The sequence below is a fragment of the Numida meleagris genome, chromosome 13 (assembly GCF_002078875.1).
Source record: "Numida meleagris isolate 19003 breed g44 Domestic line chromosome 13, NumMel1.0, whole genome shotgun sequence".
NCBI classification, from domain to species: Eukaryota; Metazoa; Chordata; class Aves; order Galliformes; family Numididae; genus Numida; species Numida meleagris.
The window spans coordinates 6,973,338-6,985,881 of record NC_034421.1 but is presented as its reverse complement, the minus strand read 5'-3'; the positions used below and the strand labels follow the sequence as shown (position 1 = coordinate 6,985,881).

The 12,544-nt window shown below is 53.6% G+C and overlaps 1 protein-coding gene across 3 annotated transcripts in view; it reads right to left on the bottom strand.

Moving 5' to 3' along the window:
- PRKCB (protein kinase C beta) overlaps window positions 1–12,544 on the bottom strand; it is a 79,020-nt gene that overhangs the window by 19,638 nt on the left and 46,838 nt on the right. For all 3 annotated transcript variants that reach the window (XR_002443104.1, XM_021411436.1, XM_021411435.1), the window contains exons 8-12: window positions 12,277–12,373; window positions 8,150–8,296; window positions 3,326–3,499; window positions 1,128–1,219; window positions 393–455 (exon numbers count right to left, since the gene is read on the bottom strand). Coding sequence is in view for 2 of the 3 variants with exons in the window: in XM_021411436.1 (XP_021267111.1) it covers window positions 393–455; window positions 1,128–1,219; window positions 3,326–3,499; window positions 8,150–8,296; window positions 12,277–12,373 (573 nt within the window). In the remaining variant the exon portion in view is untranslated. The remainder of the gene's footprint in view (window positions 1–392; window positions 456–1,127; window positions 1,220–3,325; window positions 3,500–8,149; window positions 8,297–12,276; window positions 12,374–12,544) is intronic.

Here is a 12,544-nt window from a genome sequence, read left to right as displayed (position 1 = left end):
AGCTGCACAATGTATTGTGAGCGGGAGAGAAGGTTCAGTGTGTGAGTTGGAAGTGACAGACTTGCGCTGCAGGTCTCAGAACAAGCCGTTCATAAGCGCTTACTTTAATGTTAATAACAAGAAAACAGTGCCCTGCAGCAAAGCACAGCTCAGAATCAGTCTCTGCTGCTGCCAGCGGCATTGGTATTGTATGGGGATAAATGTGTGAGACAGAGGTGAGAGAAGCATCAGAACCGCTCTGCTGAGCTCTCTGTCCTATAAAGCTGGGACAAAGCTGAGCACCTCTCAGATCCCAGCAGCACAGCGTGGCTCCTGCTCCCCTTGGGGCACACACTTGGAGCAGGGCTGCAGCCCCTCACAGCCCATGGTGTCCCCAGGACTTGCTCACCTACCGGTAAATGATGCCTTTGCTCTGCAGGAAGAAGAGGCCAATGGCTATTTCTGCTGCGTAGAATCTGCAATGAAAGATTTAGTAAGAAGGCCGATAATTAAAGGAGATGAATCAAAAAGAAAACCTTTCACATTCAATTGCACCACAAGAAACACACAGGACATGCATGGCCGAAGGATAACGACAGCCACTACAGGAAGATACCAGACCGGCATCACACGGAGGGACACAGCACACCCGCGTCAGGCTGGGATGCTGTCAGGTCGCTGGGGGCTGGCAGGGGGATGTCACTCCTTGTTACACAGATTCTCATTAAGAGAGAGCTGGGATCTATAGCTGTTTGTTACTGTGTGCTGGCAATGCAGCTTGAAAAGTTGCCGGTCATCACAGGGGATAAAAGGAGCAGCGCTGCTTCCTTTAGAGAATACCAAGGGTCTGCTGTGCTGGAGTTGCAGGGTGCCCTGAGCACTGAGCTGCTTAAACCCACCTGGGCTCTGCTCACTGTCTCAGGCACCCACAGGTGCCACATGTCCCACAGAAGAGCAGCAGGCGCAGCACCCTCAGCACCAGAAAAGGAATCACATCACCTCTTTCATTCCTGCTGCCCTTCCCTTCCCCTCTTGTTCTGCTCAGGACGTGCACCGCAGAAGCCTGTGCTTTGGACTGTGTTACAGGGATGTGACGCAAGCACACAAATACCCACCCTGAAGGCACCACACCTGGGCACCGAACTTACACAGCGTGTGGCTCCTTAAACCTCCCGACCTGCTGGATCTGGTACATCAGGTCCCCACCGTTCACATATTCCATCACAAAGTACAAGCGATCCTGGAGGAAAAAGCAAACAATTAGCAGCAGAATTATTAGAGTAGGGAACCTGCAGAGGTCACAAACATTGGCTGAAGCAAATGACAGCTCCAATTTTTCACAGCAATACAATTACCCTGGCTGCCCTCCCCATGGAGTGCAGGTGGAGCTCGTGTGCACATGGACCTGCAGCCACTCCTGCCTGATGCTCCAGGCTCGACCATCACACTCCTTTGCAGGCAGATACAACAGCAGCCACATAGGTACAGGTCTGAGAAGTCTTCATTAAAGTGCTATTCCCTGCAGCCTGCTGTCCCAGTGCCAGGCACAGCCTTGAGCAGGGCCCCATGAAGCGCTGCATCTCTCCAGCTCCTGTGCTCCCTGCTAACACCAATCCTGCTGGATGGAAGCCCAGTCCTTCAATGCCGCGAGAAATCTGACAAGCGTGGGCCATAAGCAAAGCCCCAAAGAGAGCAGCGCGGTAAGAAACAAGACCCGAGTATTCCCACAAAGCTCAGAAGTGCAGACTAAAAAACCGAGAGCGGCGGCATCCCATCCTGCAGCATCTCGCAGGGAGCAGCACACAGTGCTAGCAGTGCAGAGCTCAGGAGCCGTGGCAGCGCACGCTGGGCCCGGTGGCGGTCACCTGGGGATGCCACGTCCCTCGGATCTCTCCCAGTTAAATGGCAATGGCATTTTGGCAAATTGCCAAAAGCACCGACCTGGACGTGGCAGCTTCTCCTAACGGGTTCAGGATGTTTTGGGGTGGAGGGAAAAGCAGCGGCTTTAGGCAAAGGCACAGTGGCTGGAACACAGCTTCACGTTTGTGGTATTACAACATAATGCGTAATAATTCCCATTCTTCGCTTCATTTTCTTCCTAAACAAGCCTTGCCCTGCATTTAGGACACTGAGGACATGGAACTAGAAGATATGCAAACATGATCATTACCATAACGATGGCTATAGAGTAACTCCCTCAACTGCCCACTGCTTTGGCCATCTGCGGGGCAGCAGTGACACTTCTGTACAGCAGCGAAGGGGCAGTCGGGCTGTGTACAACACATGGCACCGATGGGATAGGAGAGCAATTTCAGCTTTGTCAGATGATGGGGGATTTCTGCACATTGCCCTCTGTGTGTGCCAACCCTGACAGCCCCAATGCAGCAGCACCTGGAGCTGAGGGTGGGAGCAGCCACGTGGCTGCACGGTGACCCCAGGGCAAGGCAGAGCGCGCTGTGATGTCTGCAGCTGCTTCCTAAACACACCGTCAGCTTCAAGAAGGAAGGATATTAAAAGGACGGTCTCTTGAAACAGCCAGCTGAGCTCTAAAAGCAGAATTAGAGCTTTCCTCATTTGGGCGGTGAAGGGAATGCTGCTGCTTCAGGAAAAAAACACCCTGAACCGAGCAGGCAGATGGTGGCCAGCCCACGGCTGGGATGGGGACACGTGGACTGGTGCTGGCTGCGGCTGTGGGAGGGGGCGGCTCCGTGGGACTGGAGCATCACCTAGCAGCAGCATGGGAACACCCCAAGACCTGCAGGGAGCTGGCACATGTCCCTTCCTGGGGCTCCTTCCAATGTCTTCCTTCCTCTAATTAACTCTTCCTCTAATTAGTCCTTCATTTAGTCCCCCTGCCCTGCTCTTAACTGTGCAGCCCAGGCTGGGAGGGATGCTCTGGATGGAGGCCCCAGAAACCCAAGTGCTCTGTGCAGCATTTGGTAACACACCCCGCTGTACATTTTGATTACATTACAAACACGATTGCCATGAAGCCACTATGGGTCTGCCAAGAGCAATCCAGCGCTGACTCACTTCAGATGCCACAGAGATGCTGTGCCAAACAGCTTCCCCTTCCCTGCCACATTTCCATGACTGCTGCAAAGCCAGCCTACACCCTACAAGTATACTGAACGTGTTCGGTAAATGAAATTTCTGGGATGATATTAAACATAATCCCGCTGGACAGCATTGTCAGCGCTCCAATGGGCTGCACTGGTTCTCTGGAAGGCATCACCCTGGTACATGGAAGTGCTGGGTCTCCAGAAGGGGGTTTCTGCCCACAGTGATGGGTGATGCCAAGGGACCCCAATGTGCACAGCACAACACAGGGCATCTCAGCACTCACCATGGTCTGGAAGCAGGAGTGGAGCTGGGTCAGGAACGGGGGCTTCCCAGAGAGTGCCAGCACACGCTTCTCAACCATGGTGCACTCCACGTCATCATCCTGGATGACCACGTCCTTCTTCAGGATCTTCACAGCGTAGAGTTCGTCTGTGCCCTTCCTCTCGGCCAGCATCACCTGCACGGGGCAGATGACAACAGATGCAGGTAAATGTGTACCTGCCTCATTCCCAGCCTGCCACTGCCAGCAGTCAGAAACCCACAGCCTGGTTGTCACTGTGCAGTTCCCACTGCAATCATGAAAAGTGATTCAGGTGCCAAACAGCACAGAAAGCTCTCAGTGGTGCTTCCAAAAGTACTGGGAACGCTCCATCCAACAACCCTAACCCTAACAAATATCATGCTAATGCGCTCACTACCCAGCACTGTGAGCCCTGGCACAGCACAGGGGCATGGCACCAAGAGTCCCACTGCTGCCCACCTCCCAGAGCTGAGCTGCAGCCCCACAAAGCAGCACTCTCTGAACATGTGTGGCTGCTCCTTGGCTTGGTGCACGTGCTCGGCTCCGGCCCAGTGCCAGGTGGGTGTCCTTGCCACGCTGCTTGTCATGAGCTGAGGAAGGCACCGGGGCTGCTCAGAGCCAAGCGCTTTGGAAAAGCCACTGACATTTACATTTCCATCACGGGGGAGAATAGGATTGCAGCGAACACACACGGCCGCCATCCGTCGGCAGCACTCAGAGCAGGCTGACAGTGCGGCAGCGCTTCAAGAATGGATTTATTTTCTCCCTGATGCTTAAAGGAAGTGGAGATTCTGCAGTATGGAGTGATGCTGCTGTGCCGCACCCAGCAAGATGCTGGGGCCAGGACCACAGCAGTGCTCCATTCTTCCTGCCCTCAGCCCCGTGATGCTCTGCAGCAGCCCTTGCACTGAGTCCTTTGCACTGAGCACACTGCCAGGCCCATGCCTTGCATTAAGCTGGGGGCAGGGGGGTGCCTCCTCTGCAGGTCTGGACAAACAGAATCCTTCAATTCTTTGCCTCCTGTTACCTTCAAAGGCTATACACAGTTGAGACTTACAGGACACTGTGCACAGTGCCACAAAGCAGGGCTGATTTTTACCTGACAAAGACAGTTCAAGGCTGGCAAAGAGGGAAAGCAGCCCCACCAAGAGCAGTTTGAGAGAAAATGAAGCCGTAAGTGGATCCCACACGGTGCTGTCAGTGCACGGATGTACCTTGAAATCCATAATCCCTTCCAAGAAAAATAAAACTAGGACTCTGAGCCCAGTGTCTGTTACCAACGGGGATGGACCTGTGGGGGGGCCCACGGGAGGAGCACAGGAACTGCAGAGCACAGCGGAGCCAGGAGGCATCCTGCTGCTTTCCCAGACATTTTGCTTGGAGACCGTCAGGGGAGAGAGCGCGTTGTTGTTGGTAACAAGCTGTGTTTGGGGACGAGCACACCAGGAAATTTCCCTGGAGGTAAAAAAGATCAAACATACAGCCAAAAGCAGCTGCTGGAGAACAGGGCTTGAAGCAGGAAATGGCACTGTGGGGCACTCAGTGACACCTCGACGTCCCCACGTGCTCAGGACACAACTCTCAGCCCAGGGCAGAGGCTGCCAGCGCGCTGCTAATGCGAAGAACTGCTCGTGGCCTTGCAGGGCTGTGAACATTTCATGTGTCATGTTCCAATGAGAGCGGTGTTCCAGCTGAGCCAGCCCTGACACAGGAAGGGCAAAAGGGCTTCTGTGCAGCTGCCAGCACCCAGCTGTGCTGCACACCACATGGAGGCACCCGGCGGACCAAGCGTGAGCGTGCACAGGTGCATGTGCAGGAGGGATGTGGGGCACCACATTACTGCACTGCTTCTGCACATCTGGGCTGGCACAGTGAGCAGCTCCAGAGGGGTAAGTCGAGGCTGGTGCCACCCAGGGTGCTGTCACCCCTATGAGTTCGCACATGCATGCAGAAGAGACTGCCCACTGAGAGAACAACTTCCACACCCGAACACCATGCTCCAAGCCTGCATGAGCAGCAGCAGACTGGGGCCGTTTCCAAGCAGCACAGGGGCAGCAGGGCCTGCGGGGGCTACCAGCTGGCACCAAACTGCCCGAGGCAACCTGCATGGAGATGCACAAGGCAGCCTGCACTGAGCCGTACCGGGCTAGCTCCAGTGTGCTGGCATCACAGTTCCTATGGTGACTGCAGCACAGATACAGCTGAAGTCTCAAGAGAAGAACAGCCACTGATGAGCAGGCTTCAGCAACGCTGCTAATGACAGCACAGATTTGTACCCATTGCATTGCAAATACAAGAAGATTAGGACAAGTGCGTTCACCCAGTGTGGTTCGCTAATGCCTTGAGCAGTGCTGTGCAGGACACGCAGGTTTGCAGAGAAGCAGGGATGCAAGCAAAGCTCACTGCTGCAGATGCCCAGGAGTTGGTGCACCACTGCGAGGCAGAACCAAGTCCGGGCCCCTCCTGTGCACACATGTGCCAGCTGCCGGCCCTCAACCACATCCCACATTGAGACAGGACAGCACCTCACAGATGGAAGAAGTTCATGGGACACGAAAATTGTCTCCCATCACACTCTAATCCATAACTGCAGAGGCAAAATTATCAGAAAAAAAAACCACCCTAAAATCCCCAGAAACAACTGACAGCTTGGTAGCGCGACAGATTGATTAGCTGCAGAAATATGAGCAAGCCACAGAATTCAACTCCTCTCTATTTATATTACAGCAAAGCAAACCCAGGGCGGGCTGTGCCAAGCGCCGTGTTCCTCAGCCGGGAACAGCTCCCGTCCCCATGCCAAGCGGGGGCAGCGCTGGCACCACTCACAGCCCCGGGGACAGGGACACAAGCCAGAGCCACGTGCCCAGGGGTCGGCCCCATCTTCCAGAGTGCAACAAGACCTGAGCTAAGCCTCCATCCCACAGCAACTCCTGCCTGGCTCGGGGGGACTTCCATCTGCCAGCTCACTCTCTGGGAAGTAGGCTGTTTTTTTTTGGGGGGGGGAGGGTGGAGGGGGAATGTGCACAAAAAGCTAATATTGCACTTGATTTATTCCTGTAATATATAGTATTTGTTTGGGAATGCTCCAGCGTAATAACTGGAGATGTTCTGATGCTGAGTGCAGAGGAAGGGAGGCCAATGTGTGGCTACTGCTCACCCTGCATGGCCGTGGCAGAGCAGTGAGGAAAGTAGGACGCAGTAGCCATAGAATCATTGAATCGTAGCACCACAGAATGGATTGAGTTGGAAGGGAGCTCTCAAGGCCGTCTGGTCCCACTCCCTGCACTGAGCAGGGACACCCACAGCTCCATCAGTGCTCAGAGCCCCGTCCAGCCTGACCGTGGGTGTCTGCAGGGCTGGGGCACTGCCACCTCTCTGGGCACCCTGTGCCATTCCACACTGCCCTTAGCGTAAACAACTTCTTCCCCTCTGCCCAATCTAAATGTCCCCTCTTTTAGTCTGAAACCATTTCCCCTTGTCCCTTTTGGCAGGGATGTACTTAAAGTCAGCAGTGGTGACTGGGGGCAGTGAGCTGCTGCTGCTCCCCTTCTGCTGGCCCTGGGGAAGCACTGGGTCTGCAGGACTGGTGGTGCCTGGGTGGCCCTGAGTGCAATGCACGGCTCTGGTGGGGCGCAGGCACACGTGAGGCTGAGGCTGCATCTCCCAACATTCGGTTTTAATAAGCGCTAATTAGCATATTTATAACATTCTGTTCCAGGGAACAGTTTCTGTCACACATTCCCTTATATAAGCCGTGATGCCGACTGAAGGGTTTGTTAATGTTTCTCAAATTAAAAGAAGGAAGAAGGGGGAATAAAAACAACGACAGCTTCCAGATGCCAAGCAGGAGACTTTAAAAGATTATTTGCTGGGAGGGCGGGAGAGAGAAGCACAGGCTGCTGCTCAGAGCCAGGATTAAGCTCTGTGGGGACAGGGCACGTGGCACACCTGGCACCTACGTGCCAGCCCAGTGAGCTGCTGCTGCACCCTGTGCTGCTGCGGCTGCAAGCAGCTGAGCTGCACTGGTGAGTTGGGAGTAGCACAGTGCTTGCAGCTTACCCAGCTCACCCACCTGCAGCGAGCACGCAAAGCACAGAGCAATGCAGCAGCACCGGGCTGCAGCGCTGAGTACTGGGCTCCACCACAAGCGGTGCTTTTGCTAAAGAAGTGCCTCTGCTCATCTCCAGAGGGGCTGCACGCACCGGGAGGGGAGGATGGGGAGGGATGTGGTACCACGGTGCTTCACTCCATGCAGGTGAGTCTGCACCACTCCCCCTGTGCTTCTGCCCGCCTCCGCCCAGGAGGTTTACATGCCACGTTCCCTTCAATTAAGGCACTTCGCTAATCAGAGCGCGTCAGCCCGGCTGTCACCGCAGTGCCGCGGCCCCAGCCCACACGGAACTCACAGCAGCAACTTGAGGGCTGGGATTTCTCATGGAAATCATGGCAACGTTGGCAAGAGCCCAAGAAAAAGGAAGGTTCCAAGTCACATAATTACTGGAAGAATGAAATTCTGTTACCGCTCATAGCCAGGCTGGAAAATTAATTAAAATGTTCGTGTATATTTGTAATTATTAAAGGGAAAAAAAAAAAGGCCAAATAAAAGAGCTTCAAAGGCAGAGGACAAACTCTGTTTCCTGAGCACAGCGTCTCATTTGTGGCGGCCAAATCCGGCACCTCTGGAGCTGACCCCGGCTCAGCACAGCCCACGGAGCTCCCGTCCTGGCTGCAGCCACACACTGCAGCTCACAGCACCGCAAAACCTTTAAGTGTGTAGAGTGTGCAAACGCATGCGTCCTACCGCACCTTCCCAAAGCTTCCTTTTCCCAGAACCATCAAGAAATTGAAATCTGAGAGCTTCATCCGATCTCTGCTCCCGTTGTTATCGAACTTAGAAATGGCGTTCGTCGTCTTCTCGTCTGCAGCCTTGGAGCCCGTGCCAATCTTGGCTCTCTGGAAAGACAGAGAAAAAAATTACTGGGAACAGCATGGAGGGGTCATTATAAAAACACTGAACTGCCCTCAGACCCCCATGGATGCCCTCAGATCCTCAGGGATGCCCTCAGACCCCAACCACACACTGCTGCTGAGGAGCACTCCATGTCCTCAGCCCCCACTGCTGCCCCAGAAAAGCTGCCCCATAGTGTGCTCGGGGCCACCCGAAGTGTAACATTGGGCAGCAACGAGCTTTGTCCTCACAGAGCTGTCTGCTGTCCCTCACCTCATGAGAGAAGGACAGGTGAATACAAATATTTAATGTAAAATGCAGGAATTTTTTATTGAGCTCCAGCGCGGTTACTATCTGATATCAGAGAGAACTGCCCTCCTGTGCCAGCTCAGGCTGAACACAGGAAGCAACAAATTCGTTTTGAAAAGACAGAATAGAAAGCACTTCTGCATCCCCCAGCAATCACACGAGCCGGTTCAATCACAATTGCTTATTAAGGAGCCCTCACAAACCCCCGTATTTTTGAACCACAACATCTCATCAGTTGCTTAGCACCTCCTCATTGGTCCGGGGGCTATCTCATTTGCCGTACCACCATTTGTAAAAGCTATCTCACAATTTCTTCGGTTTTAATTTTTAGAAATATGCCACAGTGTAGGGTTTGCATTGAGCTCAGTCTAGCATGAAATTCCATTAACCCGATTCCAGCAGTTCAATTTGGCTGCTGCTCGCAGCTCCTCCAGATAGCAGCCTCACCAGCCAGCTCCCAGCCTACGCCGCTGCTAATTGGTTATTGCAAGGTTCTCCTTGCTGTAAAATCCCCCATTCAAGGTCACCTGCAGCACCTACAAACATCTGAAAAACCCCTGCACTGAAAACTAAAGCAACGGTTTCAAGGATTTGCAAACATCGTAATTGCTAATGCAGCTCTGAACAAGTGCCCGAGGGAAGAGGCTGAAAGCATTCAACAGACTGAGACCTGCGAGTGCTGCAAGCAGAGCAGCACACGCAGCTTTCAGATGGGGGAAAAAAAAGAGTTTGGACATAGAAAAGGAACTGCAGTCACCGCTCTGGGAGCACAAAGCTTTCCCTACTTGCAACCTTTGGGCTTTTGCAGCGTCCCAGCAGCACCGCCTGGCCCTGTCCCAGCCACGGGACCTCTCACATCTCCCCCAGCTCACAGCGATTTGTGACTCTGGCCAGAAGAGCACAGAGTCTCAGATGCTCCCACTGCTGGTGAAGGAGGAGGCCCCACATGTGCCCCAGCTGAGAGCTGCTCCTGGGATGCGGCTGGAGCTGGGTGCAGGCATGGAGCCTAGCAGGAGCAGCCCTGCCGTGTAACTTTGCCTTCAGCAATCCTTACCCTATTGTATTCCAAAGTGATCTCTGAAAGAAACGTGTACTTATCAGCAGGCAAAACAGTCATGTTCTGTGAAAGCTTTCCTAAACACTCCATCACAGTTAAAAAACAATCTTGTCAGATCAAATTTGACACTAAATTAACCTCTGTGAAAACAAGCTTTAACGAGATTCAAGGGCAATCATTGCGTTCCCATTAAATCACACCCAGGAGCACACCCCCCTGCTGCACCGCACACACCTCCTCCCGCCCTGTGTGCAGCCCCAGCCCTGCAGCAGTGGGGCAGAAGGGCAGCAGGAGGAGGGGCAGGGAGGAGTGTCCATCCCATCACCCCGCAGTGCTTGAGCCACGCTGGTCTGCCCCTCCAGCAGTCACCTGGTGCCTGACAGGAGATGGGGATCTACCTGAAAACCAGGCTAAGGATGGAGCTTGGCCAACAGGGGAAAGGTCTTCCAGCAAGGAGTCCACTCAGAAAGAAGTGCATATCCCTGCTCTGAAGAGAGGTGCCTTGCTGTTGCTTATGAACGTCTTTAACTCCTGTCTCTAAATGGCTAAAAAAAACCCTCTAAACCAGTTTTTAATGCACTCCGAGCACCGACACAATTTGGAGACCTCTAAGGCTTACAGCCGAAGCACGTCAAGTACTGCGCACAAAAAAAAAAAAAAGAAAAAGAAAAGATTAGGAAAAAAAAAAAAGCGCTTGACCTTCGTTATCCAGCTCCATTTGTCATAGTTAATTTCCTACATCGGAATTCATGCAATAGCAGCTGACGTTCGCATCTATCAAGCTGTCCCGGCAAGCGGCTGATAAGGGCCGAGCAGAACTGGCAGCGAGTGCTGCAGGCCCCGCTGGGCTCCGGGCTTTGGGCAGCACAACGCAGGCAGAGTGGGAGCGGAGCTGCCAGCACTGGGCACTGCCACCTTCCTGGGGCTTTGCAGTGCAAAGTCCGCTGGAAATACAAACCCGTCATAGACATCTCAGCGCCAGCCCTTTGATTTGTGCAGCCCAGGAACAGGCAGGATCAAGTGGTGCTGAGACAGATCAATCAAAGGGATCTTTTCAGCCCCTATCAGCCAAAGCACATGGCAGCACCCTGGGTCTGTTTTATGAGCAGACCCTGCTGCATTCTTCTCACTTCTCAGCACGAGGCATTGCTGAGCTGCTCGCGAGTTTCTCCCTTTGCAACACCGACCTGGCCACGATGGAGGAAGCCACCAGAGGAAGATGCAGCAGAGGAAGCAGGCACAGAATGGCCATGTGAAGCTACCTCTGGATGCTGCATTCCCCAACCTGAGGCCAACCCAGCATCTACAGCACCCAGCACACCATCCTAACGCTGCTGGAACATCACAGAGCGCAAGAATTCTTCACAGAGCTGACAACCACGGCATATGGCTGTATGTCAACTGTTGCATTAGAACTGTCTTATTTTCTTGGATATTCAGGCAAGTTATATATAAATGAGACATATGTGAAACTGAAGGAAGGAGGAGCATTGAGAAAAAGGAACTGAATCCCCAGTTCCATGCTGCAGGTATGGAGCTCACGCTGACATTGGAATGACAAGCATTTCACCTGGTGTGCAGCTCATTCCAGGTCGATCTCCTGCATGCATTCCTGGGGTACTGGAAAGGTATGAGCCCTACTGAAAAATGGCCAAGATCCACTGTCTGAAATAATGCAAGTGAAAGGGCGATGGTTCTCAGGCTACTTTCCTTGCAACAGGAAGAAATGTCTTCTTAAAAATCATGGGATTGCAGGTAGAGACATGGGAACAAGCACAGACTTAGCAGTGCACAAAGCACAAAGCAAATGTTACACAGAGCTGTCACTGCGCAATATTCTCTGTTGTATTTTCAGATCGACATGAGCACCAAAGCACTATTCTCTCATCTCCTCCTCCACCACTGACTGTTCCCTTTCCCCGCTCATCCCCTGACTGCTGCCACCGCCCGCTGAGCCGCAGATGTGCACAGGGAGGTCACTGCGTCTCCAAATCGGAATAAAACGCTCCAGGAGGAGAACAGCTCACTCAGTGTGCTGCAATTAAAACCATCCTGTCAATCCCAGGAGAAGAGAATGTGAATGAACCCTTCCTCCCAGCCCTTGCTCTGTCCCAATCCCTGTGCTTCAATTTGTGCTCTGTGGACCCTGCAGCGCACTCGCTGCAGCCCCTCCTTGCAGCCCAGCAGTGCAAGGAGCACTCTGCAAAGAGCTTGCTGCACCAACGCCCCGTTCCAGCTCCATTTCACGCACACATGCAGAAGCGCACAGGATTTCACCAAGCCTGCAGACGTGAATTGAGAGGTGACCACGACACGAAGTGTGTCAGCCCTTCATGGAAATCCAAACGAGCCATGGGCATGGCAGGGGGGTGGAAGGAAATAAAATTTGGGCTCTTGAGCACTGCAGTGCTCAGCATATGTCAGGTGTGCGTGGTCAGCCTGCAGCACATCGCTGACCCCCTGACCACCGCACTTGCACAGTTACCTGAGCCTCACCAACCCCAGCCCAGCGCAGCCACGCACTATGAGCTGTGAGCTGCAACCCGCCCCAGTGCAGACAGGAGTTTGCTGGGTCCTGCCCTGCCCCACGGCCCCCGCCGAGTTCCCAACTCAATTCACCTCAAATTTCTGCCTCAGTTCTTCGTTCCCTTCTTCACCCTCAGGAGGCACCGGGACGTTGAAGTACTCCCCCTCCTCCTGGCTCAGCAACTTGAACCTGGAAGGAGACAGCCAGGGGTCAGGGCAGGGGGTGGGGGGGTGCTGCCCCTCCTTGTCCAGGTCATCCTTCCCCAAGAGCAGGTGGGAAGGACCCCAAACCTTGCACTCCCCAACCCCCTATCCACTGAGCTTCCACACATATACGTGAGCAGGGCTGGTTTTGGGGTCC